Below are 27,833 nucleotides of genomic sequence, written 5' to 3' on the forward strand. Positions count from 1 at the left end.
TGTGTTTATTTAACATTTGTTAAATGTCCCTTTTCAAACATACATTTATATATAGTACCACAGTGATTGAATAAGTTACTAATATTTTATTAGATACGTTTTAAAAAATTTATCTTACACAGGGACAAATTGATAACTTTTAACCTTCGTGCTTCGTACTCGTGTATGTTGCAACGTTTTCTAGACATCTATATTTATTACAATGACTTTGTCTGCATTACAAAAACGACTGCTATATCTTAACACACACATTTTTTTATTCGTACTCTTGTGACATACATAATTACGTCGTACTTAATGTCACCACAAATATATCACAGTTTGGTTTTTCTGTTTTTCTTCCTTAATTACGGAGACCACAAAATTCCCCCTAAAAAAGTACCCAACATCGACTAGAAACCACAAACCTTTTCTAGACGTCATTAAAAAACCATAGGGAAAAATACATATCCATCCCATGAAGGTAAATCTTGTTTACTACATAATTTTTAACATTTGTTTATCATTAACCTTAAATTTGGCATAGTACAATTAGTACGTAGGTGCGTAGATACAATATTTTTTATTTACTAAACATGTAAACTTTGCGAAATTGATTGATACATGAAATATTTATCAACCTTTGAAATTTTCGTGTAACTTCCAGGCTTTCACAGTTAGATTTATGACCCCTATTTATAAAATCATTATATTTGACCATGCTCCTCTTTCAATGTCAGCATTACACTTTAATTATGCGTAGGCCTGATATCTTTCACTCTTATCTAACAATTGTGCAAATAATTAACATTCGCGTCTGTAGTGATCTTGAATGTTCTAGATACATTGTTAATATTAATCCGATGAATTATTAAAATTCGTTACCTTTTGTAAAATTCTTTCAATGAAAGTGCAGATTAGTGTCCGTAACATTGTACCAAAATGTTTTGCCCTTGACTGTTCAAAAACGCTTGTCGTGTGCGAAATGTTCACGAACATTTCCTGCTAGTGTGTCAGAATCAGACGCAATCACGTAAATATATTGATCGCGAGCAAATGTAGGCCAATCGATCAACGAAGTGATCTAGATTTATTAAAATCTGTAATTGCAGACAGATCAAAGTTCGTTTTAGAGTTTAAATAAAAACAAAGTTTCGGAAGACAATAAACAATTTAGTCATCACAGGAGAAAATCAGGTCATAACAAAAGTACGAACAGTAGTAAAATATAGTTTATTTTATCACACAATAATCATTCATACACTTAAGAGAAAATGGCACTAATTTCTAAGAAATAAACGCGAGGGTCACTGGTACCCCGTCTGAAGATACGTTCTTGAGTTCTTGCTAGTGAACAAAAATGGTGCATGCGGCTTTGGACACTCGAAAGTTTCCATGACGTAATTAAGTTTCTTTTTGTTCTTGCGACCCACTGGTTCTAACAAGTTGTTCCAGAGCATATTTGCAGCTGAAAAAATGTTAATCATATACGAAAGCACAAGCAATTGTTAGTCGAAATGTTAGAGAGAATCGTTGCCGTTACTTGGCTGTTATTTTCTTTTGTTTTAAATTTTCACACCTTTCTTCTAGGAAGAATTATGCAAATATTTTATGTGTGCATTTGCTAGCCTGAATCATCAAACACTGAGTATCTTGAAAATGCATGTACTGTTTTTGTGCAAATAGTTGTTTTTTTTTAAATAACGGTCATTGTGAGTTTGACTAACAAAAAAATTAACAAGTGTGTGATTATGGCTATAACTTATGAGGATGAAGTTTATGACATGAGTGACAGGCGAGTGTGGTTACCACCCATATACGATACTATCGTTTGAAAAATTTTACCATAATTGCTGCGTACTTCAAGTACGCATTGTTCAATAAGAGTAAAAGAAGTTTATTTACATAATTTATGTATAATTGTTACCATATACGTAAGGTTGATGTGAATGACAGTCTAAATACAATTTTTTGTTCTTTAGTTGCTATTGGACGTCAAAAACCAACAAACAAGCATCTATTTCTAAAACTTGTTTATAACGTTATTAAATAATGTAAAGACAAATGATGATGCTGTCTATTATAATTTTTTTTTTCAGTTGTTGCGTTAATATACCATATTGACGCTATTTACATAATGATTAACGTCAATAATCGAAAAAGTAGCGATTGATCCACTCTTTGTTTATCTGACAAATGTTTATGCAATCAAAAGAGATTAATTAATTCTTAACACATCGTCTTGAAAAATCTTTTTTGGTTTTTCAACAGAGTTCGGTAAAAAACAGTCTGAAGAAAACCAACTCGCCTTGAAAATCTTTGGTTCTTGGAAAAGTTGTCTTCCTGTATTATTTGTTGACAATTAAAATTGCATTGAATTAAGAACATGCAACACTGTAATCAATTTTCATACACTGTAGTCAGTGTACTTTGGTAAAATTTTTGCAATTCTAGCTACTACTTCAGTGTTTACTGAAATAAGCTTATCAGACTTTCTTGTATTTTTTAAGATAATGTGATAAAATTTTTGGTTTCAGTAAAAGCAATAATCGTAGCGTAAATCTGTGTTCGCAGAATATCAAGGAAATTGTGCGACTCGTTTCTGATCAGATCATTCTCGTTAATACTCAGAGATTATTTCCCATACAAAAAAAAAGGATTGTTAAACCACAAAAAAGAGAGCAATTTAGATTTTATAATCTTCACAACACTCTTAAGGTACACTCAAAATTGCAAGAATAGCTGGTTAATTTTGGAGATTTTCTTTTCAATAACACAGTGACAAATAGACAACAGACAAACCGACGGAAATAGAAACCTTCATTTCAAAATAAAAGAAACATCTATCTGCACGTCTGTCAGTGGTATGTGGGTTTTTTGAACAAGGTTTCCTCGAAATTAATTATTATCGGATGGGTTGCTCTAAAATTTTAATTTATTTTAAATTTGTCACTATTATCATGAAGCAAAATTTATGGACTGATTGCTTCCAAAATGTATATAACTTATCTCTAAACTTTGTCACGTAAATGTTATCAGAAATATGTAACCCGGGACGCTTTTTATCTGTGGTTTAACTGACTGTCCATCTTTGTTTTCGGTTTTACGGTAGTTTTATTTATAATTATTTTAATGGTAGTTAAGTAAGCAATTAATTCATTTATTTTCTCCAAAAAGTTGGTCCAAAACTATTAAATAAAACGTTGTAGAAAAATACTACACACCAAAAATCTATGTGGGTTTTATTTATTTAGACTGATATCAAAATGTCGTGGTTTGAAATATATTACATATATTCTAACATTATTGACATGAAATGGTGCTGCAGCAATCATCAGTTCCTAAAATGGTTGCTTGTGGAGTCAAACTTTTACTATTGGATTTAATGAAGATTTTTTGTCTATATGAGTTCTAGGTCTGAGAGCCCAGAAAAAAAAAGTTGCTTTTCAAAATCGAGTTGATATTTTACATAGAATAACATTTTATTGAATTTTAGATTATACTTAATACAGGCTGCATATTTACTGGTTGCATACCCAAATCAATTTTTATGCTACTACTTACATTTTAAAATCCTTATTTTTATAATTGAATTGATTAATGTTTTACTTGTTTTAATTAAACCAAATCTTGTCGATTTAACATTTTTAATGTAATCGAACTTTTTTCCATATCTCTATCACTTTCAGCGTCGTCGACAAATGCATAAAACAAATTCTGACGAGATTTTTTTGCAGAGTATTCATTAAAGTCTTAAAATTTGAATAAGTTTCTAGAAAATATTATTCATTTTTACTTCTTGAGCGTAAAGCTAAGAACGTGTTGTAACAGAGTCCATTCTACTTCCATGTTTTCTTGACATTTCATGACCTCTAGTATAGGAAAAAATAGGTTTCCGGTTTCCGTCTGTTTATCTCCCCTCTGTCATCTAGCGTCTGTAGCCTCTCGTCTGTCTCTATCGTTTTTTATTAGACAGATAATCTTCGAAACTACCGGACCCATTGTTGTCAAATCTTACAAACGGACTAAAAAAAATGAACGAGGCAATTTATTTTATTTATCAAATCAAAAACGGCTCACTCCATTTTTCCGAAAATTTGAGTACTATTACTTTTATTATATTACACTACACCTATTCAAACTGATAATAATTATACGTGTCCTTGTTTTATTAGTAAAATATATTTATTCTGTTAAGTTTATATAACCAACGTATATTTCTTCCAAATTGCTTTAAAATTACTATTTTGTCGACAACACATATGGTAATAAAGAATTTACAAAACAAATGTCTCTTTAATAACATTATAACATTAATCGAACTATTTCCGGTTTCATAAGAAATATCAACTCCAACCACCTTTTGAAATGAATAACTAAATTTTTTCAGTACTTTTATTTGAAAGTTGTATAGCGACATGAAAACTGCCCTAGATTAGATAACAAATTTTGCGACTATCAGTATATACGAAATTTCAGTGCTATACACCGTTTTACTTACCAACACCACTGTCAAACTAGAAATCATTTTCTCGTCCAAAACTAGTAAATTTTTATATGTAACCTGATAAACATTTTGTGTTACTATATTTAAAAAATAATAGTCATATTAAAAATATGCAAAAAGGGACGAGCCCTATTTTAAAAGAAAGTTGTCTGTATTTGCAGACAACCGAAAGTGTTACAACCAACTTCAAAATTGGTAATTAAAGACCAGTTCTACTTGAACTTGTTATAATTGAATTAAAACTTGCTAAATGGTCAACTCTTGCAATATCAAAGACCCACAAGCCGGCCGAAAACAAAATAAAAATAAAATTCTTAATAAATGTTCAGAGAATTAAATTTGCATGTTGTTATGTGTGTTCATATTTATTAAGACTAATTAATTATCAGCTTTCATGGTTGCATATTTTCAACGTCGGTTTTATATATACACAACAGATCTTCATATTTTGCATATTTTGTCCACTCTTAGGATTTCCTCGAAATTCTAGGACTCAAAAAAAGTAAAATTTTGTTGCTATACATACCTAAAGCGTGACCTTTCTGAGAAAAATGAAAGCAGTCGTACGTTATGTATGAAATATCGATGACTTCGTCATACCTATGCGCTTCGTCTTGTGGTGCATTAAATAGTTTCATAAATGGTTGAAGAACGACTGTGAAATCGTCTTTTGTGTCATAACGACCACTAAAAATCTTAAGAGGGTATTATGCTTCTACAAGGACTATACAGTTTTCTACACTTACCAATTCTTCTTCAGCTCTTTGGTACAGCTGTGTCAACTTAGTTATGTCGTTCATTTCATTCCCTCCCCTGTGGAAACAAGCACAAAACAAAGTGTGCAAAAATCTACACATCATCGTACGTTTAATTCTTATACTAACAGAAACATCTAAAAAAAGAACAACAATCGAGGTGTTGAATTCCTATTAACCACTCACCTAACACTGGTATCAAATTTATAAACGCTCTTGGCATATTCGCCTGCAAGTAATCTAAAGCTACCATTAACTTTTTGTAGTGCATTTTAGGCGAAAAATCAGCACGGTTGTAGCACTGTCCAGAACAAATATCGTTTGCACCAAAGAATATCGTCACCATTTTCCAATCTTCTGCAAAATTAATCCTAGGATTTTTCTTCATTCTGTTAACTAAAACCTTCGCTTGCTTCAAAGCATCTGCGTCGGCAGAAACAGGAAAAGCCACATTGAGTTGTGAATTCGGCGACGAAAATTCACCAGTTCCGGTTGAGAAACCTTTCAAGTTAGGGTTGAACTCTTTGAGAATATTTGGCAGTGTTACGAACTCCCTCCAAGTACCTTGACCGCCTGAAGATAAGATTTGTAAAGTGATATCAATGAGAGGTTTGTTGGTAAACCTGCACACCAGGAAACTCCTCGATATTCGATCATGGTACCTAAAGCCCATTCTTCAAGAGCACCATTCCCGGCGATTAGGGAGTCACCCATTGCACCTACGACGTCTATGTCTCCGGGTCGCAGGCGGTGAACGCTTGTTGGTTTAACGAAAGATCTGCCAGTTCCGAAAGATGTACTGTTGGCACATGGGAACCTGAAGGAACTGGGGTAGATAAATTGTCTTCGAACGTTGCTGGTTTGACGTGGGTATCGAAAGAGAGTGTGTTCCCGGGACGCCTAAAATAAAAAAAAAATGGTATTTATACTTGTGATATAATAGATAACATAGAGCTGGTTTGTACATGTAGTAGATCTGACACAGACAGAACAAAAGAAGCTATTATCAGAGAGTTTTTGAGCGTAAGGAATATGAAGCGCTCTTCAAAATAGGTAGGTACTCAAACTAGTAAGTCTACTTATACTTATATTTAAGTATCGTGAGTATAAAAAATTGATCAAAGGTTATTTCCACAGAACTTCCCTCACCTTTGAAGTACAAATCTAGCTCCTTTGATAAAGTTTGACTTTTTGAAATTATATTTGTGGTAAGCTCTGTACATTAAAAAATATATAGATAGTAACTAGCTCATGTTACAAGGCCAAAGTCGCCGACTGTAGGGACTAAGTTATCAAGTATCCTTGTACGAGCTTCACTTGTATTAATATAGATGCTAAACAACTTCAGTTTTTTTGAGAAAATATTGATATATTGTGGAAAAGCTGAAGGCGGGTTCATAAGCCAAAACTACAGGAGTATGTTACTTTATAAAATCTAAATTTCATTTTCCATGAAAAATTTTGAGGGGACGTCATCACATTGTTGGTTAGACACATTTTGATTACTTTACGTTCGGGAGGTATAAAGAGAAACACACAATAGAACACAATGTTCTATATAAAATCTGTATAAACACACTTCTTCTAGTAGAATAAAGTCATATAACATTACCATCTAGCACACTACTAGTGTGTAAAATGAAGTATAACAATATTAAAGTGTTGATTTAGAAAACAGTTTTAAAATCGTCTAAAAACTGTGAAGGCAGAAATTTACAGTAGCTCAGACTTACTTATCCCTTAATGTTGTTACTATGTAGAGCCCATTTCCTTTCCTAAAAAATAACATTAGAAATATTTAAAATCGCAAAAATGAATTGACTTTTTATAGAATTTAACATTATATCTTAATTAAAGATATGCCAGAAACTAAATTACTAAATCAAAACTGTGAAATTTCCAAACAACGAAACGGTGCCCTCTTTCCGTCTGTCTGTCTGTCCGCCATCTGTCGTCCGTCCGCCATCGATATCGATTTTTATTAGACTGATAATCTCCAAAACTACTGGACTGATTGATTGTTGCTGAATTATATATATGTTAATGATAACTTTCGACCTCAAATTCTCTCACGTATATATACTTTTGGGCTCAAATTGGAAGTTTCGGCCTCGCCGTAGCTTTTGAGGCCGAAGTGACTCACACATTCAACGTAACATTTGGACTCACGCATATCCAGTGACATCTTTTAACAGTAATTTTAACAATTTTGGTTTGAGAAAAGATTGTTAAGTATAAAAGTTGGTTGCATAGATGATTTACTTAACAAAGCTAATATTATGACTAGGTTTTATATAAATGCGGGAAGTTGTTTGAAGGTAGTAATTTCCAGAAGAATGTTGGAAATTTATCTAAAATTAAAGAAAATATAAAGCAACTGAAAACAATTGGACAGTAGAAGAGCCAAAAATTCAGAAAGAAGTTAGAGAGTAAGAAAGAAAAAAAAAAGATACACAACAGCTATAGAATGTAAGAAACGGAAAGTTGAGGACATGGAATGAAGACAGGGAAATTTGGATGAAAAATTTTACAAAGAGAGTTGGAATTAACTGAGCAAGGAAGCATAAAGAGAAGGGGTGGTAATTATAAAAAAAATAGAGAGGGAATGGAAAAGAAAAGCGGGGAGGACAAATGGGGTTTAAAATTGCTTGTTTGAAATATTGCATTATTAAGAAAAATAAACAGAATTTATTTAATGAGTACATAAAATTTTGATTTTGTGTGATTAACAGAAACATGGATACTAAAGAGTAAGGGGAATAAATTGAACAAGGAAAAAGGAAAAGTTGAGGGTGAAGCAAGTGGGGGATCCATAACAGGGGTGACAAAAGATATAAAACAAATCGAAGAGCGGGTAATAGAAGTGGAACGCATAGTGGAAAGAAAGATAAAAGAAAAAAAGTATTTGCATATTGTATTGCATTGGAATTACAAAAAATTTGAAGAAAAAAATTTAACAAAAAATTGAAGAGTCTAACGAAGAATTTCTTCTGATAGGAAATGGTTTTAACGCCAAAATAGGCAACAAAAGCAGGGAATATAGCGGAGAACGCACAGAAAAATCTAAAGATAAAATTTTAAATAAAGACAGAAAATTTCTATGGAAATTAATTGAAGAAAGAGTTTGGTAGTCTTGAATGGGGTGAAGGAGGGGGATGAAGATAAAGAATTTACCTGTATATGTAACCCAGTAGCTGATGAAGAAGCCGAAACATTTAAATTAGGAGAAAGAATTGATTCCGACCACATGCTATAAGAAGTAGAAAAGTCGGAGTCACAAATAAGGAAGTAGATAAAAAGGAGAAGGGAACTGAGCATTATAAAAGATGTTGGAAATTGAATTCAAAAGAAGTAAGCTAAAATAAAATAGAAGAATTAAAAATAACAACTGAAAAAGCAGCAATAAGAAAAGCATTTATAACGAAGAAATCAGAAAAGAGAAACAAATGGCGGGTTAATAGATGCAGAGATTTAAAAACATAAGAAAGAAAATGTTTACGAAGGTGTAAAAAGGGAAAGATAAAAAAGAAGAGTACTGTCCAGCAAGAAATAATAACAGGTCGGTGTGAATAAAAAAAAGAAGAGATTCCGAAAGAAGAAATAAAATAAAAGCCATAAAATCAGAGCAAGAACCAAAATAAGGAAAAACAAAAACATGATCAGTGAAGAAATGCTAATAATACAATGGAAGTACCATTTCATGAAACTAATGAGTGGAAATGAGAGTACTGTAGCGCAAAAGAGTTAAACCGCGAATGCTGAGAGAGAAAGAATGGCCGAACATTACAGTGGAAAAAATATGGAAACAAGTTGGAGGGTCGAAAAGAGGGAAAAGACCAGGGAGGAATGGATTGGTAAATGATGTATGGACGTTTAGAACGGATGATTTGATTGAAAGACTGTGTGAAATAATGAATGAGATGTGGAAAAGTAAAGGTCTCCTCGAAAGTGGCAACAAGGACAAATATGTCCAATGGCGAGTATAAAGGAACCTAGGTACAATGGGGGTTATACTCGTCTAAAGATAATATCAGAAACAACGCCAAGGTACCTAGAGAGAGAAAGAACGAAGGAGAAAAAGTAATTGCTAGACAGAGGGGTGGACATGAAGAAAGAAACAATAACTTTTGCTTAAGCGAAAGCAGAAGAATATATAGGATGTGTGGAGAAGTGCAAGAGACTTTAGAATACATGCTACAAGACTAGAGCGAAATTAAAGAAAAAAGGAAAGTATAACAGAAATATTGAATGAAGATGGAAGAGAAGCAGGGTGGATGAAAGGAGTGGAAAAGAGCGGAGTAAGGCTGGAGCAAAGGCGATGCGATAAAAGAAGTAAATTGTAAAATCCTTGATTGTTGACCATTATTATTGCTATATCACACCAAAATAGTATAAATAAAAATAAATAATTGGCAGAGTGGTGAACTATCTAGCCTAAAATTATTTTCATCTTTTGTACAATTCGGCCTCACAGAATCGTAGAAAACAACTTTCAAACTTACAACCCAAGCTAAAATTAACTTAATAGCAGTTATTTTAATAACAAATAAGAGAAATAAACCTACAAGAAAAAGTCATAATTGTGTTATTAATTATGAAGTAACTATTAAAAAAATCTAAAGATTGTGATGCCAAAAGTTACTTTAAATCAAATAATGGCTTTCATCCATAGAAACTTTTGGCCTCATAATTACATGACGAATAACTTTCGGACTCATGTGCTAACATACATTAAAGTACAAGGTACATGAATAAATCTAAAATCGGAAACCCAAAATTTGGTCAAATCGAGGCAGTAAAATTCATGTGAATCAATATTCGGTGCTATATATTTAGGCACACCCCCAAGTGTAAAGATTCAGATTTTTTCCATAAAACGAAACATTTTCTATAAGGTTAAGACAAAATTACGACTGTGAATGGTAGAAGTATCTGTAGACGCATTCATAAAAATATTTTTTATTCAAAGTTAAAGTGATAATTTAAATTTTTTAAATACTTGCTACTTAGCCAAATATAAAGGACGACAGGTCCAAAGTTGCTATAAATGAGCTAATTATTTTGATATGTTTGTTTCCATATTAGCGTGGGTATAAATTTGGGTTAGGTAGTTCAGCAATCAAACAATTATTTATTTTTATTTATACTATTTTGGTGATACCAGTTTCAGGGTTCATCCTCTTCCTCAGCCACCTCGTCAGTAAACCTATGACAGTTTAAAAAAGTCAATATTTGGTTAAATTTTTAGACTTATTAGTGTTAATATTATCAGGAATTTGATCTGCCGTTTTTTGAGCCTAAAATACTTGATTGTTGACCATTATTCTTGCTATACCACACGAAAATAGTATAAATAAAAATAAATAATTGGCAGAGTGTTGAACTATCTAACCTAAAATTATTTTCATCTTTTGTAGACTTTGGCCTCACAGAATCGTAGAAAACAACTTTCAAACTTACAACCCAAGCTAAAATTAACTTAATAGCAGTTATTTTAATAACAAATAAGAGAAATAAACCTACAAGAAAAAGTCATAATTGTGTTATTAATTATGAAGTAACTATTAAAAAAATCTAAAGATTGTGATGCCAAAAGTTACTTTAAATCAAATAATGGCTTTCATCCATAGAAACTTTTGGCCTCATAATTACATGACGAATAACTTTCGGACTCATGTGCTAACATACATTAAAGTACAAGGTACATGAATAAATCTAAAATCGGAAACCCAAAATTTGGTCAAATCGAGGCAGTAAAATTCATGTGAATCAATATTCGGTGCTATATATTCAGGCACACCCCCAAGTGTAAATATTCAGATTTTTTCCATAATACGAAATATTTTGTATGAAGTTAAAACAAAATTAGACTGTGAATGGTAGAAGTATCTGTAGACGCATTCATAAAAATATTTTTTATTCAAAGATAAAGTGATAATTTACATTTTTTAAATACTTGCTACTTAGCCAAATATAAAGGACGACAGGTCCAAAGTTGCTATTAATGAGCCAATTATTTTGATATGTTTGTTTCCATATTAGCGTGGGTATAAAGTTGGGTTAGGTAGTTCTGCAATCAACCAATTATTTATTTTTATTTATACTATTTTGGTGATACCAGTTTCAGGGTTCATCCCCTTCCTCAGCCACCTCGTCAGTAAACCTATAACACTTTAAAAAAGTCAATATTTGGTTAAATTTTTAGACTTATTAGTGTTAATATTATCAGGAATTTGATCTGCCGTTTTTTGAGCCTAAAATACTTGATTGTTGACCATTATTCTTGCTATACCACACGAAAATAGTATAAATAAAAATAAATAATTGGCAGAGTGTTGAACTATCTAACCTAAAATTATTTTCATCTTTTGTAGACTTTGGCCTCACAGAATCGTAGAAAACAACTTTCAAACTTACAACCCAAGCTAAAATTAACTTAATAGCAGTTATTTTAATAACAAATAAGAGAAATAAACCTACAAGAAAAAGTCATAATTGTGTTATTAATTATGAAGTAACTATTAAAAAAAATCTAAAGATTGTGATGCCAAAAGTTACTTTAATCAAATAATGGCTTTCATCCATAGAAACTTTTGGCCTCATAATTACATGACGAATAACTTTCGGACTCATGTGCTAACATACATTAAAGTACAAGGTACATGAATAAATCTAAAATCGGAAACCCAAAATTTGGTCAAATCGAGGCAGTAAAATTCATGTGAATCAATATTCGGTGCTATATATTCAGGCACACCCCCAAGTGTAAAGATTCAGATTTTTTCCATAAAACCAAACATTTTGTATGAAGTTAAAACAAAATTACGACTGTGAATGGTAGAAGTATCTGTAGACGCATTCATAAAAATATTTTTTATTCAAAGTTAAAGAGATAATTTAAATTTTTTTAAATACTTGCTACTTAGCCAAATATAAAGGACGACAGGTCCAAAGTTGCTATAAATGAGCTAATTATTTTGACATGTTTGTTTCCATATTAGCGTGGGTATAAATTTGGGTTAGGTAGAGTTCTGCAATCAACCAATTATTTATTTTTATTTATACTACTTTTGGTGATACCAGTTTCAGGGTTCATCCCCTTCCTCAGCCACCTCGTCAGTAAACCTATAACACTTTAAAAAAGTCAATATTTGGTTAAATTTTTAGACTTATTAGTGTTAATATTATCAGGAATTTGATCTGCCGTTTTTTGAGCCTAAAATACTTGATTGTTGACCATTATTCTTGCTATACCACATGTAAATAGTATAAATAAAAATAAATAATTGGCAGAGTGTTGAACTATCTAACCTAAAATTATTTTCATCTTTTGTAGACTTTGGCCTCACAGACTCGTAGAAAACAACTTTCAAACTTACAACCCAAGCTGAAATTAATTTAACAGCAGTTATTTTAATAACAAATAAGAGAAATAAACCTACGAGAAAAAGTCATAATTGTATTATTAATTGTGAAGTAACTATTAAAAAAATCTAAAGATTATGATGCCAAAAGTTACTTTAAATCAAATAATGGCTTTCATCCATAGAAACTTTTGGCCTCATAATTACATGACGAATAACTTTCGGACTCATGTGCTAACATACATTAAAGTACAAGGTACATGAATAAATCTAAAATTGGAAACCCAAAATTTGGTCAAATCGAGGTAGTAAAATTCATGTGAATCAATATTCGGTGCTATATATTCAGGCACACCCCCAAGTGTAAATTTTCAGATTTTTTCCATAATACGAAACATTTTGTATGAAGTTAAGACAAAATTAGACTGTGAATGGTAGAAGAATCTGTAGACGCATTCATAAAAATATTTTTTTATTCAAAGTTAAAGTGATAATTTAAATTTTTTAAGTACTTGCTACTTAGACAAATATAAAATACGAGAGTTCGAAAGTTGCTATAAATGAGCTAATTATTTTGATATGTGTGTTTCCATATTAGTGTGGGTATAAAGTTGGGTTAGGTAGTTCTGCAATCAACCAATTATTTATTTTTATTTATACTATTTTGGTGATACCAGTTTCAGGGTTCATCCCCTTTTTCAGCCACCTCGTCAGTAGACTTATAACACATTAAAAATGTCAATATTTGGTTAGATTTTTAGACTTATTAGTGTTAATATTATCTGGAAATTGATGTGCCGTTTTCTGATCCTAAAATACTTGATTTTTGACCATTATTCTTGCTATACCACACGAAAATAGTATAAATAAAAATAAATAATTGGCTGAATGTTGAACTATCTAACCTAAAATTATTTTCATCTTTTGTAGACTTTGGCCTCACAGAATCGTAGAGAACAACTTTCAAACTTACAACCCAAGCTAAAATTAACTTAATCGCAGTTATTTTAATAACAAATAAGAGAAATAAACCTACAAGAAAAAGTCAAAATTGTGTTATTAATTATGAAGTAACTATTAAAAAAATCTAAAGATTGTGATGCCAAAAGTTACTTTAAATCAAATAATGGCTTTCATCCATAGAAACTTTTGGCCTCATAATTACATGACGAATAACTTTCGGACTCATGTGCTAACATACATTAAAGTACAAGGTACATGAATAAATCTAAAATCGGAAACCCAAAATTTGGTCAAATCGAGGCAGTAAAATTCATGTGAATCAATATTCTGTGCTATATATTCAGGCACACCCCCAAGTGTAAAGATTCAGATTTTTTCCATAATACGAAACATTTTGTATGAAGTTAAAACAAAATTAGACTGTGAATGGTAGAAGTATCTGTAGACGCATTCATAAAAATATGTTTTATTCAAAGTTAAAGTGATAATTTACATTTTTTAAATACTTGCTACTTAGCCAAATATAAAGGACGACAGGTCCAAAGTTGCTATTAATGAGCCAATTATTTTGATATGTTTGTTTCCATATTAGCGTGGGTATAAAGTTGGGTTAGGTAGTTCTGCAATCAACCAATTATTTATTTTTATTTATACTATTTTGGTGATACCAGTTTCAGGGTTCATCCCCTTCCTCAGCCACCTCGTCAGTAAACCTATAACACTTTAAAAAAGTCAATATTTGGTTAAATTTTTAGACTTATTAGTGTTAATATTATCAGGAATTTGATCTGCCGTTTTTTGAGCCTAAAATACTTGATTGTTGACCATTATTCTTGCTATACTTACCACATGTAAATAGTATAAATAAAAATAAATAATTGGCAGAGTGTTGAACTATCTAACCTAAAATTATTTTCATCTTTTGTAGACTTTGGCCTCACAGACTCGTAGAAAACAACTTTCAAACTTACAACCCAAGCTGAAATTAATTTAACAGCAGTTATTTTAATAACAAATAAGAGAAATAAACCTACGAGAAAAAGTCATAATTGTATTATTAATTGTGAAGTAACTATTAAAAAAAATCTAAAGATTGTGATGCCAAAAGTTACTTTAAATCAAATAATGGCTTTCATCCATAGAAACTTTTGGCCTCATAATTACATGACGAATAACTTTCGGACTCATGTGCTAACATACATTAAAGTACAAGGTACATGAATAAATCTAAAATCGGAAACCCAAAATTTGGTCAAATCGAGGTAGTAAAATTCATGTGAATCAATATTCGATGCTATATATTCAGGCACACCCCCAAGTGTAAATATTCAGATTTTTTCCATAATACGAAACATTTTGTATGAAGTTAAGACAAAATTAGACTGTGAATGGTAGAAGAATCTGTAGACGCATTCATAAAAATATTTTTTTATTTAAAGTTAAAGTGATAATTTAAATTTTTTAAGTACTTGCTACTTATTAGACAAATATAAAATACGAGAGTTCGAAAGTTGCTATAAATGAGCTAATTATTTTGATATGTGTGTTTCCATATTAGCGTGGGTATAAAGTTGGGTTATGTAGTTCTGCAATCAACCAATTATTTATTTTTATTTATACTATTTTGGTGATAGCAGTTTCAGGGTTCATCCCCTTTCTCAGCCACCTCGTCAGTAAACTTATAACACTTTAAAAAAGTCAATATTTGGTTAGATTTTTAGACTTATTAGTGTTAATATTATCTGGAAAATGATGTGCCGTTTTTTGATCCTAAAATACTTGATTTTTGACCATTATTCTTGCTATACCACACGAAAATAGTATAAATAAAAATAAATAATTGGCTGAATGTTGAACTATCTAACCTAAAATTATTTTCATCTTTTGTAGACTTTGGCCTCACAGAATCGTAGAGAACAACTTCCAAACTTACAACCCAAGCTAAAATTAACTTAATAGCAGTTATTTTAATGACAAATAAGAGAAATAAACCTACAAGAAAAAGTCATAATTGTGTTATTAATTGTGAAGTAACTATTAAAAAAATCTAATGATTGTGATGCCAAAAGTTACTTTAAATCAAATAATGGCATTCATCCATAGAAACTTTTGGCCTCATAATTAAATGACGAATAACTTTCGGACTCATGTGCTAACATACAGTAAAGTACAAGGTACATGAATAAATCTAAAATCGGAGACCCAAAATTTGGACAAATCGAGGCAGTAAAATTCATGTGAATCAATATTCGGTGCTATATAATCAGGCACACCCCCAAGTGTAAAGATTCAGATTTTTTCAATAATACGAAACATTTTGTATGAAGTTAAGACAAAATTAGACCGTGAATGGTAGAAGTATCTGTAGACTCATTCATAAAAATATTTTTTTATTCAAAGTTAAAGTGATAATTTAAATTTTTTAAGTAGTATAAATAAAAACAAATAATTGGCTGAATGTTTAACCATCTAACCTAAAATTACTTTCTTCTTTTGTAGACTTTGGCCTCACAGAATCGTAGAAAACAACTTTCAAACTTACAACCCAAGCTAAAATTAACTTAATAGCAGTTATTTTAATAACAGATAAGAGAAATAAACCTAAAAGAAAAAGTCATAATTGTGTTATTAATTGTGAAGTAACTATTAAAAGAATCTAAAGATTGTGATGCCAAAAGTTACTTTAAATCAAATAATGGCTTTCATCCATAGAAACTTTTGGCCTCATAATTTCGGACTCATGTGCTAACATATCTTAAAGTACTAGGAACATGATTAAATCTAAAATCGGAAACCCAAAATTTGGTCAAATCGAGGCAGTAAAATTCATGTGAGGCAATATTCGGTGCTATATATTCAGGCACACCCCCAAGTGTAAAGATTCAGATTTTTTCCATAAGACGAAACATTTTCTATGAGCTTAAGACAAATATTGGTGGATTGAGAAATAAATCTAAGAAATAAATTCATAATGATATTGTTAAGTGTAAAATACCTATGAAAAAAGATCTAAAGACTGTGATGCCAAAAGTTACTTTAAGTCAAATAATAGTTTTCATCCATAGCAACATTTAGCCTCATAATTGCATGTTAGGTAACTTTCGGACTCGTGCGCTTCGTATATGTGAAAACAGGTAATTAACCCATCATTCCGGGCACAATTTTGTTTTTGGAACGAAGTACTAGATTAATAAATTTAAAATTGGAAACCCGAAATTTCAACACAAGCCGGTGAAATTCATGAGGTGTATTATTTCACGATATGGATTCGTAAAATTTAAGGCACAATCTCAACATTCAAATTGTAATTGATAGACTCCGGCTTTATCTAGTTAAGTAATTTTATCTTTGTTGTTCAGTAACTGATTTCTGGTTGAATTAATTTTTATAAATGAAATATTAACACTTTTATTCACTCTATTTAGTATGTTTTTAATTTTGTAAGATAATGTTTCAATAAAATCCAGAAAATAATATCTACCTATGTCTTCCTTAGTATCATGGTCCGTTTTGAACAACGAGCAACATTGTTTTTTTTTTAATTTTGTATCTTATTTTGTCAATTAGATTGTGGATTAATTTTACTTTAAAGTCATTATTTATTGCAATTTGTTTTATGGACTGAAGTTCTTTATTATAGTTTTCATGGTTTAGATTAGAATTGAACAATATTTCAATTAAAGATGCAAAAGTTGATATTTTATGAATCCATAGGTGGTTGGAAGAATTGCAAATAATGTTGTCTGTGTATGTTTTATTGGCCCAATATCTTACAAAATTAAAAACATTCTTGGAGAAATATTAAACACGAGAGGCCAAAAGTTGCTATAAACGAAGTCATTCTTTTCATCTTTAGTACACTTTGACCCCATATGGATTCATACAAAACAACTTTCAGGCTCACAGTCCAAGGGGACATTAAATTAGTAACCCTTGTTTTAAGAATACCAAATCGTCTTTCAAATATCGGCGGATTGAGAAATTAATAAATCAAAGGGACAGATTTATAATTATGTTGTTTACTGTGGAGTATCTACGAAAAAAATCCAAAGACTGTGATTCCAAAAGTTAATTTAAATCAAATAATAGTTTTTATCCATAGCAACATTTGGGTTCATAATTACTGCTCCATTAAAATATTAAACTGGTTTTTCAAATTTCGCTTGTTTCTTGGATAAAATAATATAAAATACGAGAGGCCAAAAATTGCTACAAATGTAATTAATGATTATAAAAGAGTATAAGTAATTATTTTCATCTTTAGTACACTTTTGTCACACAAATTCATACAAAACAACTTTCAGGTTCACAACTCAAGCTAAAGTTAAATTAATTGTCGTTGTTTTAAGATTATCAAATTGTGATTCAAATACCGGAAGAAAGAAAAACAAATCTAAGAAACAATTTCATGGTGATACTATTAACTGTAAAGTACCCATGAAAAAAATCTAAAGAATGCGATATCAAAAGTTACTTTATATCAAATAATACATTTCATGCATAGTAACATTTGATCTTATAATTACATGTTTCGGAATAATGAGCTTCATATCTATCATTTCAAGTACAATTTTTGTTTTTGGAAATGAAATTCCAAGTGATTAGAAAATAAAACAGAAGCTCAAAAATGTATGGAAACGATGCATGACGTTCCAAGATATTAATTCCTAACATTAAAGCACACCCTTAAGCAAATATCCAGATTGGCTCCATAAGTAGAAAAATAATTTAAGAGATTAACAAAAACTTGTACTGCTAATTGTAGAAGTGCCTGTACACACAACCATAAAAGTAAATTTCTTACTCCAACTTAAACTGGTATTTTAAAATTGACATGTACGCCTTTCTTGGAGAAATATAAAAAGAGAGGTTAAAAGCTGCTAAAAAATAGTAATGTTTCTTTTTTCGAAATCGCGCAGTAATGTGCTTTTTCTATGTTCAAAAATCGGCACAGAAATTAAATGCGGTGTTGTCATATTAGTATTATCTACCTCCACAATTACATTTTACAAGGTTATAAATTGTTTTTCGGTTTAGCAGTAATTCTATACTCTTTGATAACCCTTTTTATTAGTTATTAGAAACACATCCGGTTTATTAATTTTATAAATATAATTTATTAACTACATTTGCGCGTAATCTCGCAACGTCGCAACCTTGCATGGCAACAGCGGATTTCTTGAAGTGCAGCGACATTCTATGGCAGCGAACAATGTGTATCCACCAAGATACATACTTTCTATGTATCTTGGTATCCACATAACCTGTAATAAGTTTTTGTTCGGTGCAGAAACAACCATGGAAAACATTATATGGAGAATATCTCATTTTGCATACGAGTATTTCGCTGAAAAAGAAAATTCTGTGAAATCAACATTTTGGGCTACATAGTCGTTGTTAAAGTCAACTCTGTTAATATAAAACAGCATAGATATAATCTAAGTACACCAAGTTCTCAAGCAAAAAATATAGGTTATGTTTCCCAGAAATCAAATATATTTACAAGAGAAAACTTACGAAAATTTTTAACAGAGGCCCGTGATTAATGTACCTAATGTCAAAGGTAATCTCAAAGAAGGTCAATCACATTGTCTATAAAACATAATGTTTTAGGTATATTTTTTATTCGAAGTTGTAGGAGTATGCGGAAAGGAAGAATTTGAACAATTTTCTTGTATCTACATAACCTATAATAAGCTTTTATTATTATTACAGAACAGATTATTAGCTTACATGCCCATTTTAAATGAAAGTATGAAGCATACCTCTTATTTTTCGGCACTTTTAATATTTTTGCTTGCAGAAAGATCTGCAGCAATTGCAAAATAGAGATGGATAGCAATAATAACAAGCAGTTTACATGCATTCGACCGAACTTGCAAAAACTGGCAGATAATATATCAAATTTATTACCTAAAAACTCAGCCACAGTTTATGAAAAGCGGTATGAATTTTTTTTTTTTTTGCGCAGAAACAACCATGCAAAATATATGGAGAACACCTCATTGCATACGAGTATTTCGCTGAAAAAGCAAATTCTGTGAAATCTTTAACACTTTGGGCTGCATAGTCGTAGTTAAAGTCAACTCTGTTAATAAAAAACAGCATAGATATATCTAAGTACACCAAGTTTTCAAGCAAAAAATATAGGTTACATTGCCAAGAAATCAAATATATTTACAAGAGAAGACTTACCAAAATTTTTAACAGAAGCCCGTGATTAAATGTACATGATGTTAAAGGTGATCTCAAACAAGGTCAATCACATTGTCTATAAATCATTATGTTTTAGGTTTATTTTTTATTAGAAGTTGTAGGAGCATGTGGAATGGATAAATTGAAAAATAATGACGGCATTCAAGACAAAAACGATACGCTAATAATTAAAATTCCAACGTCTAAAACTGGCAAAGCACGAGAATTTACAAATATGTGTAAAAATATTTATCCAATTGAAATATAGTAAAAATACCTAATTTTAAGACCGCACCATACACCAGACAAATCATTATTTATACATTACATTTGGATAGTGAATGCAGCAGCTGCTGCATTGTACAAATATACCTGCAAACACACTGTAACAAATTATGCAGACACCTCTTTTGACTAAAAGATATATATTTAACTTTATCCATACGTTGTCAACTTTGTTAATAATTGCAATCTCTAACTTCATAAGAAATATGAATAATCTACTTTGGTGTTTTATAGTAGTATTAAATGTTCATAGAATATAATTGCACTTACTACGAAGTAAGCTTTCCTAGTTTTAAGTTGTTTTCTTTTCTCTTTGATTATCTTAATTTCTTCAGCCTCTATGTGGCTGTTTTAATTCCAAAAAATTGTTTCTGAATAAACTGATTCATACCACTTTTTCTTTCTTTTACTCGAAAACAGTTTAAACTATAACTCCAAATACATATTTACCTACTTTACAACGTGTCAAGCATTCGGTTGTTGTAAATGATGCAACCATAAATACAAATTTGAACACTGATATGACAGGTTTGAGGCTAGGATGTGGTTTTCATATACTCCCATTACTTGTTGCCTAAATCTGGCGCGAGGCCAAAAGTTATTATTGACGTATATATATATATATATATGTTGTGAGTTATGAATATTTTGGTAAATGATGAACCTTCTAAGAAAATAGAGGGCGGCTGGGTGGGGTTAGCACTTTCTAAGATATAAAATGATATACCTTCTAAGAAAATAAAGGGCTGGTGAGTGGAGCTAGTACTTGCTACGATAAGACTGATTTTGGCAAATAATATACCCTTTATGAAAATAGAGGGCGGGTGGGTGGGGCTAGTACTTGCTACAATAAGACTGACTTTGGCAAATAATGTACCCTCTAACAAAACAGAGGGCGAGCGGGTGGGGATAGTACTCCCTAGGATATCACTGATTTTGGCAAATGACATACCCTTTAAAAAAATAAAGGGTGTATGGGCAGGGTTAGTACTTGCTAAAATAAGACTAATTTTGGCAAATTATGTACTATCTAAGAAAATAAAGGGGCGTGGACGGAGCTAGTACTTGCTAAGATATTGCTAAGATAAGGCTGATTTTGGCAAATGACATACCCTCTAACAAAATAAAGGGTGGGTGGGCGGGGCTAGTATTTACTATGATAAGTCTGATTTTGGCAAATGATATACCGTCTAAGAAAATAGAGGGCGTGTGGGCGGGGATAGTACTTCCAGAGATATGACTGATTTTGGAAAATGGCATTTCCTGTAAAAATATAATGGGCGGGTAGACGGGGCTAGTGCTTGCTAAGATAAGACTGATTTTGGCAAATTATATGCCATCTAAGAAAATAAAACGGACGTGAGTAGAACTAATGCTTGATAAGATAACATGAACTTTGGCAAATTATATACCATCTGAAAAAATAGAGGGCGGGTGGGCGGTACTAGTACTACCTAAGATAGGACTGATATGTAAATGTTAAAATGCTGACTAAAATTTGTCTAATCATCCACACTAACAATTTTATGACGTCAGCTTATCATTTTGTGGTTTATGAATCTGCCTTAATTTTTAATCACAATTACAAATTTGAGCAACTGGCGCTCTGTGGACTTAAGTTTGTATGCCATCCTCGTTTTTCTTCTTTCTAATAAATATACTGAATTTATTTCAATGTTTGTGTTCAGGTGGGGTGTGGGGAAAGTTTTCTCGGTCTAAATAACTTTAGACCAGTTTTTGTTGCTATCAGTGCAGTCGTACAAGTCTGATCGTGATCACTGTTACAATTATTCCTGAAAATCTGTTAAGAATTGTTTCTTCTCTGATTGTTGCTCTAGGCATGATTATTCAGTACTTATAGAACATTTGTTCCAATTTTTCCCTATGTCACTATTATTGTTTGTGATTCTCATTGGTTTTTATGCGGGTTTATGTCAAAATTGACAACTGTGAACTGACAGGCCAACATTCAGAATTGGCAACTCAAAATTTGCTTCAAGTATTATTAAGCTTAGGAAGTATTGTAATAGGTTCCATGCTGCAAATGGCTGCTTTCATGTTTTCTCGACGTTTCATGACTCCCAGGGTTTGGAAAAATAGATCTCCTGTTTCAGTCTGTCTATCATCTGTGTCAATTTTTATTAGACAGGTAATCTCCGAAACTATCGGACCGACCGCTGTCAGATCGTATGTGTATGTCAGAAATATCATATAGATAACCTTCAAATTTTGCTTACCGTACCTGTATAACAACCGTTTATGATAATGTAAGAGAAAAAAGACACATTCTTCAGAAGGAAAAAAGTCAAAACCAAAACGAGAAATTAGAGCAAATAGAACGCAGCTATAAAAAACACGAGATTAAGAATTTCTGTAAAGATCTAAAAAAATACAAATAAAATACAAATCAAGAAATTTACTTCAAAAATAAAGAAGGTAAACTTTTTGGAAGCAAACAAGAACATAGATGGAAAGATTAGGAAGTCGCCGCCCAGGAGGAACGACCGTGCCGAACGTCTTGTTCTTATTCTTTTTTTTTTGTAAAACCGCTTTATATTTAGTTAAATTAAGTTTAGCCGTAGGTTTTATTATCTTAGCCGTGGCAAGGAATAAAGCCGATTTATTGTTTAAAATATTCCTTGCCGTTTTATTTTATTATCTTGTTTTCGCGGGCGCTCACCACCTGAGATCCGTATCTCCGGCTTGAGAGCAACCCCGGCGCTTCCTCCCCCGAAAGGGAGCTGGCACCCGACGGTCGACGGTCGCCACGCCTGACCAAAGGCTCCACCCCGGCGGTGTGAAGGTCGCCGCATAAGCTTAGGTCGTCCAGCGACACTAATCGGCCTAAGACTTGGCACCCAAGTACGCCGGCACCACACGTTATCGGCGAGATTCCGGAGAGTCCGTCCCACTGGAATTTCGTCGCAAAATCTAACTGAGATACTTACAAGAATCTAGGGAAAAAATGGAAGAAATAATTAATAATATGAAAAACAATAAAAGCTCAGGGTTAAATAGCAGAACATTTTAAATACGGAGAGGAACATCACTGACACAAAGAGTAACAAAGCTGATAAAAGAAATATGAAACACTAAAAAGTTGATCCTAACTTGAAAAGCAAAGATAAGACCCATTCACAAAATTTTAAGAACGTACCAGGTAAGTTTTCGGATAGCAAAGTAACGACAAATTAAATTTTAACCCTAAAACAGACTCTGACTACCTGTTACGAGGACGAAATCTCAGCCTTTTAATTATTTATTTTTTTATTATTGGTTTTCCCATCAGCCTACGATACTGTGAATAAAAGAACTAATCAAAGATTTAAAAAAGCATTATCTAAAAAAATTAGTGAATGTGGACTGGCGAAAAGTAACAGATGCGTAGTACGAGTAGGTACATTACATGGGCTAATAAAATCAAAGTACCATTGCGTGCAGTAAAGAAAATAACGCACAAAACAATAAGAGCGACACCTAAGTGAAGCATGAACACTCACAAAAGAGAACAAAATAAAATAAAAAAATCTATGGAGAAAAAAAAACAGAAGACGGATCGGAAAATGGAACAAATAAAGAGATGTACGAGTTATTTAGCGAAGCGAACGTATACGAAATGGTAGAGAACAAAAGTTTACAATGGTTAGTGCATCTCGAACGTATGGAAAATACAAGAACAATAAAAAAAATTGCATGGGCAAAGACAGAAGGGAGAAAAAGAAGAAGGAACCTCGGAGAAGATGCAGAACATTCGAGACAGACAAATAATTGTCAGAAAAAGGAAACCCAAAGACCGGAAGCGATGCAAGGATCTCTAGGACTGTAAGTTTAGTTGAACCACTTTATGTTTTCTTACACCGTGACTATATCTATATTTGTTTTTCGAAAACACTGGATTTCTTTGATCGTACTTCAGGAGCAAGGGAAAACAAGGAAGGCCAATTTTTTGCTTCTCTTATAATATTTTCCAGTTTAATTGTGTTTCATAAGTTCTAGGATACGAGAATATAATTTTTCATTTCCATCAATATACAGGGTGGCCCAAATAAAACGAAACAGACGGGACCGTAGACGCTGTACTTGTTTATGTGAAAAATGCTCGAACAGGTCGTTTTTTTATTTAAGGGGTACGTGTAATATTCCTATTTTCGTTCTTGTTGCTAGCCTGTATACACCGCGTTTCTGTTTGCCGATCATCTATTAAGAAGGTAATTTCTGAAGCTACATAAAATTACGTTGAAATTTTAAGAATACACTTATCTTCTTCATCTGCCTAAAAAATGCTGATATATCAGCATATTGTTAAAAAAGGTAAGTAATAATTAAAATTTCTTTCGATTTTCTGAAAATTGTAACGTCAAATGATCAAATAACCCTGAACTATACGTTCTAAAAAGCGGTATTATTACGATTTAGTAATTTGTCATCTATCTCAAGAAAAAATATGAAGCTAATGCTTTTGGCGACTCTCCTAAAAATGACTGTGGAGTGATCAGGTGATTAAAAACATGACTCATTAAATTTTTTTGAAAACTTTCTTACTAGTTTAAAATACAAACATTGTTGCTGTGATAAAAAGAATATGCACAAAATATTATATTAATTGCACACGTGGAAAGCTATCTTCTAGACTTTGCGTTTTGATTTCGCCTTGAACATGTGGATGCACTATTTTAATTAGGTTGTATGTCAACAAATAATTAAAAATAACGAAAAAACACATAATCATAACAATTATATATAAGACACATTTTTACTTCTTTAAATTCATGTAATAACACATGTTCTACATATCTCAGATTGTTGGGTCCCTTGTAAATTTAGGTGGCTATATTTGTTTTTCGAAAATACTGGATTTGTTTGATTGTACTTCAGCTTTGTCTGATGACATAAGACCAATTTTTTACTTCTCTTATAATATTTTCCATTTTAATCTTGTTTCATAGGTCTTAAGATACGAGAATGCAATTTTTCATTTCCGTCAATATATACACCTCTCTATTCAACGCGTCTGTATGCCAACCATCTATTAATATGCAGAATAGATAAAAAATGAAAAAAAATTCAAGGTATAAATTTTGACGCCCTATTACATACTTTGATATGATATGTTGCCTATGTGAAAATTATACGTTATTTTGTCAAAATTTGACATTATTTGGAAAATTATTATAAAATAAAATTACAGTATTTGTAACAAATTTATTGTTACAATAACTATTTCTCTTTTGCACTTTGGTTTAAACGACTAATTTCCTTGTTCGTTAATTGACAAAATATCAAAATATATATAATCTTTAAGAAAGACGCTACAACAATTTTCAACTTGTCAATAAACAAAAAAGAAAAGCTAGAGGATTAAAATTAAACTGAATTGGTTTCGGAAGTGGGTTAGGGCACGCTACCTGTATGAAAATCTATACGCGTTACCTTGACATATGTGACAAAGAAATTAATGAGTGAAAATAGACGCGACACATGTCTGGCATTGTTTGTTAATTTGAGTATGACTTGGAATATATTACGTGAACTGAAAAAACCCTGATAACTTTCAGAATTCAGATCTCATTATTATGTGTAGGTACGCATTTGCGTATCATTTTAATGAACTTTCTTTTAAACAAAACTGTCTAAATAAATATGTAGTTGAATGATGATGAAGATAAGCTTTTTTCTATCATCATACAAAAAACACACGTGTCTTCACCAGCTATATAATTACAAAAGCTGCGAATTGCTGCAATTCTTGTAATTGATGCTTTTTATACGAACAACTTATCACTTCGTGTGATGAAACAAAATTACATGAAATTTATCAAAGTGTTATGTGGAAAAACCAGTCGCAAGGTTACAACATAAAGAAAACGAAAAAAACAATACACTTATTTGGTCGTTTTAATGAGTTCCGTTTAACTGATCGATCCGGATCCTGATTTCGATAAGATTACAACATTTTTAGCATACGCAACATTTATTTACTTATACTTACATTACTCTTGACAAAATTTGCTCTTTCTGGTTTCCTGTTTCCAATTATTTGCGTTTTGGTCAATACACTTAGCAAACATAAACCGATTGCCAACACTCCATAATCGAAAACCCGGAAGAACATTTTCAAAGAAACCTGCAAAAGTACGACTTTAGTTTGAATTTTACTTAAACTCTCTCATTGTTAAACTAATTGCTGCAATTTCTCCCACGTGGATAACGGTTAATGATAAAAATTGTGTAAGGACATGATTTATAGTAAAATCGTTTTATGGTAAGATCTGTAGTATTTTATTGTCTTTAACCGCACGTTTGATTGCACAATAAATCAAGATCTAGGTTAACCATACGAGTTCTGCATAACAAACTCCTGATGTATCTTATAATTTGGCAAGTCGGTTATGGAAATTTACAAAATTGCTCAGCCTTTATGCAAGTCTTCAGTTTTGAATGCCGATCGATTGATTGAGTAATAATAATTCTATGTTATACTTATTGTGTCATTAATGATGTGCTTATTGGGGTTAGTTCTTATCAATGAAAAGAAAATGAAGATGCTAAAAGCAATTAATTTTCAATACAAAATGCCCACTTATGCAAGAGTCATTTAATTACTCAATGTGGGATTTTTGAGACCACGCTGCTTTTAATTTTTTAATACTTTCTATTTATTCTAATTTTAACGTGTGCACAAAAAAACAAAATCTCCACCGAAAATTTATATGTATAAAACATTTAAAATATAAGTAAACTAATTAATAAAATTTTTCCGGAAATTTACATACTAGTTTTAATTTATGTCAGTTTATTGTAAACAAAACAAAAATTTAAAACGAATTAATTAAATTTAATTTGGTGTTTATAACAATACAATGTTTACGTACCAAAAAATTGCCAATTTTGTTATTTTTCTTATATACAGATATTTTATTCACTCACAAAACATGTTAACGAAAATAATAACACTATTTTTCACTTCGATTTCATAGTTGGGGATTTTGCCGAATTGTGACCACTGTGTGCCGAACAAGTTATAAAAGAAAAAAATTTATCCACACTATGTGCACAGTTCTTGAGGTGGGGTAACGGGTGTTATATGATATTATTTGTGTTGCCGAATCATGCAGAAGACACTTTCACTTGTCTTGTAGGGTTGAGGTCGTTGAGCAATTCTTTTAATCGGCTATGGATACCCAAATTTTAAGTTGACTCATTTTTAATAACATTATTTAACTGTCGGTTTTCCCAACAATCAATTGCAAAAAACTAATTGATTATCATAAAATAAATGAGAAAATGGCATAACGCTCTAATGAAATCAGGCAGTCAAACGGAAAAATAAAACAACGGGAAACTTAGCAATTTATTTTTGTTAAAACTACCTTACGCTATTTCTTCGTGTGAAAATAAATGGATATTGTTGTGAAGGGCACTTGATGTTAAACAGTTCAACTGGTTTTCTCGATTTCATTCCAACTGGTTCCATAATGTTATTCCAAAGAGAGTTAGCTACTGTTTATTTCAAATAAGTAAGTAAATCAATAAATCATGAAAAAGTATGGACAAACTTACTTCTCGCGTTCCCTTTTTGACTTAGATGAAAACAGTCTTCTGAGAAATAGGTATAATCAGTTGTTCCCTCTGTCGTATTTGGCGTGAAAAATTCAAGTGTGAAAGGTTGTACAACTACTGTAAAATCATCAGTGTCAAATTCGGGATCCTCTCCCAATTCCACATCAATTTTTTGCCATAGTTCCATTAATCTAACGTAGCTTTCCTGATTGTTTTTTCTCACAG

General features: G+C 31.5%; 1 protein-coding gene and 1 long non-coding RNA gene across 4 annotated transcripts; one reads left to right on the forward strand and one right to left on the reverse strand.

Moving 5' to 3' along the window:
- Positions 1-1,253: 1,253 nt before the first annotated feature.
- On the reverse strand, positions 1,254-27,502 carry LOC135126968 (phospholipase B1, membrane-associated-like). Of its 2 annotated transcripts, none has more exons than XM_064053230.1 (7): positions 27,419-27,502; positions 26,038-26,172; positions 5,865-6,141; positions 5,428-5,814; positions 5,233-5,378; positions 5,013-5,181; positions 1,254-1,447 (listed from the first exon to the last, which is right to left on the reverse strand). In XM_064053230.1, exons 2-7 carry the CDS (start codon positions 26,158-26,160, stop codon positions 1,287-1,289), a joined length of 1,263 nt encoding a protein of 420 aa, XP_063909300.1. In that variant the 5' UTR covers positions 26,161-26,172; positions 27,419-27,502; the 3' UTR covers positions 1,254-1,286. The 2 variants fall into 2 exon arrangements, with proteins under 2 accessions (XP_063909300.1, XP_063909299.1); XM_064053229.1 differs by lacking the exon at positions 27,419-27,502 and adding an exon at positions 26,921-27,037.
- On the forward strand, positions 18,801-20,441 carry LOC135126967 (uncharacterized). 2 transcript variants are annotated; one of them, XR_010280157.1, is made up of 4 exons: positions 18,801-19,131; positions 19,182-19,320; positions 19,372-19,810; positions 19,861-20,441. It is a non-coding gene; the product is annotated as an uncharacterized LOC135126967 (long non-coding RNA). The 2 variants fall into 2 exon arrangements; XR_010280156.1 differs by having other exon boundaries at positions 19,182-19,810.
- Positions 27,503-27,833: the final 331 nt, after the last annotated feature.

This window comes from Zophobas morio, unplaced genomic scaffold (genome assembly GCF_036711695.1).
Source record: "Zophobas morio isolate AGI-343-1 ecotype UQ-CSIRO unplaced genomic scaffold, CSIRO_AGI_Zmor_V1 ptg000011l, whole genome shotgun sequence".
Taxonomy (NCBI): Eukaryota; Metazoa; Arthropoda; class Insecta; order Coleoptera; family Tenebrionidae; genus Zophobas; species Zophobas morio.

What these genes read in the sequence shown, in the direction of transcription:
- LOC135126968 (XM_064053230.1), bottom strand. Translation starts at nt 26,160, where the DNA reads ATGTTCTTCCGGGTTTTCGATTATGGAGTGTTGGCAATCGGTTTATGT. An exon ending in CAAATTTTGTCAAGAGTAAT is followed by an intron (nt 6,142 to 26,037) that starts GTAAGTATAAGT and finishes TTTTTATTTTAG; the next exon opens with GCGTCCCGGGAACACACTCT. An exon ending in AAATTTGATACCAGTGTTAG is followed by an intron (nt 5,379 to 5,427) that starts GTGAGTGGTTAA and finishes TTCTTTTTTTAG; the next exon opens with ATGTTTCTGTTAGTATAAGA.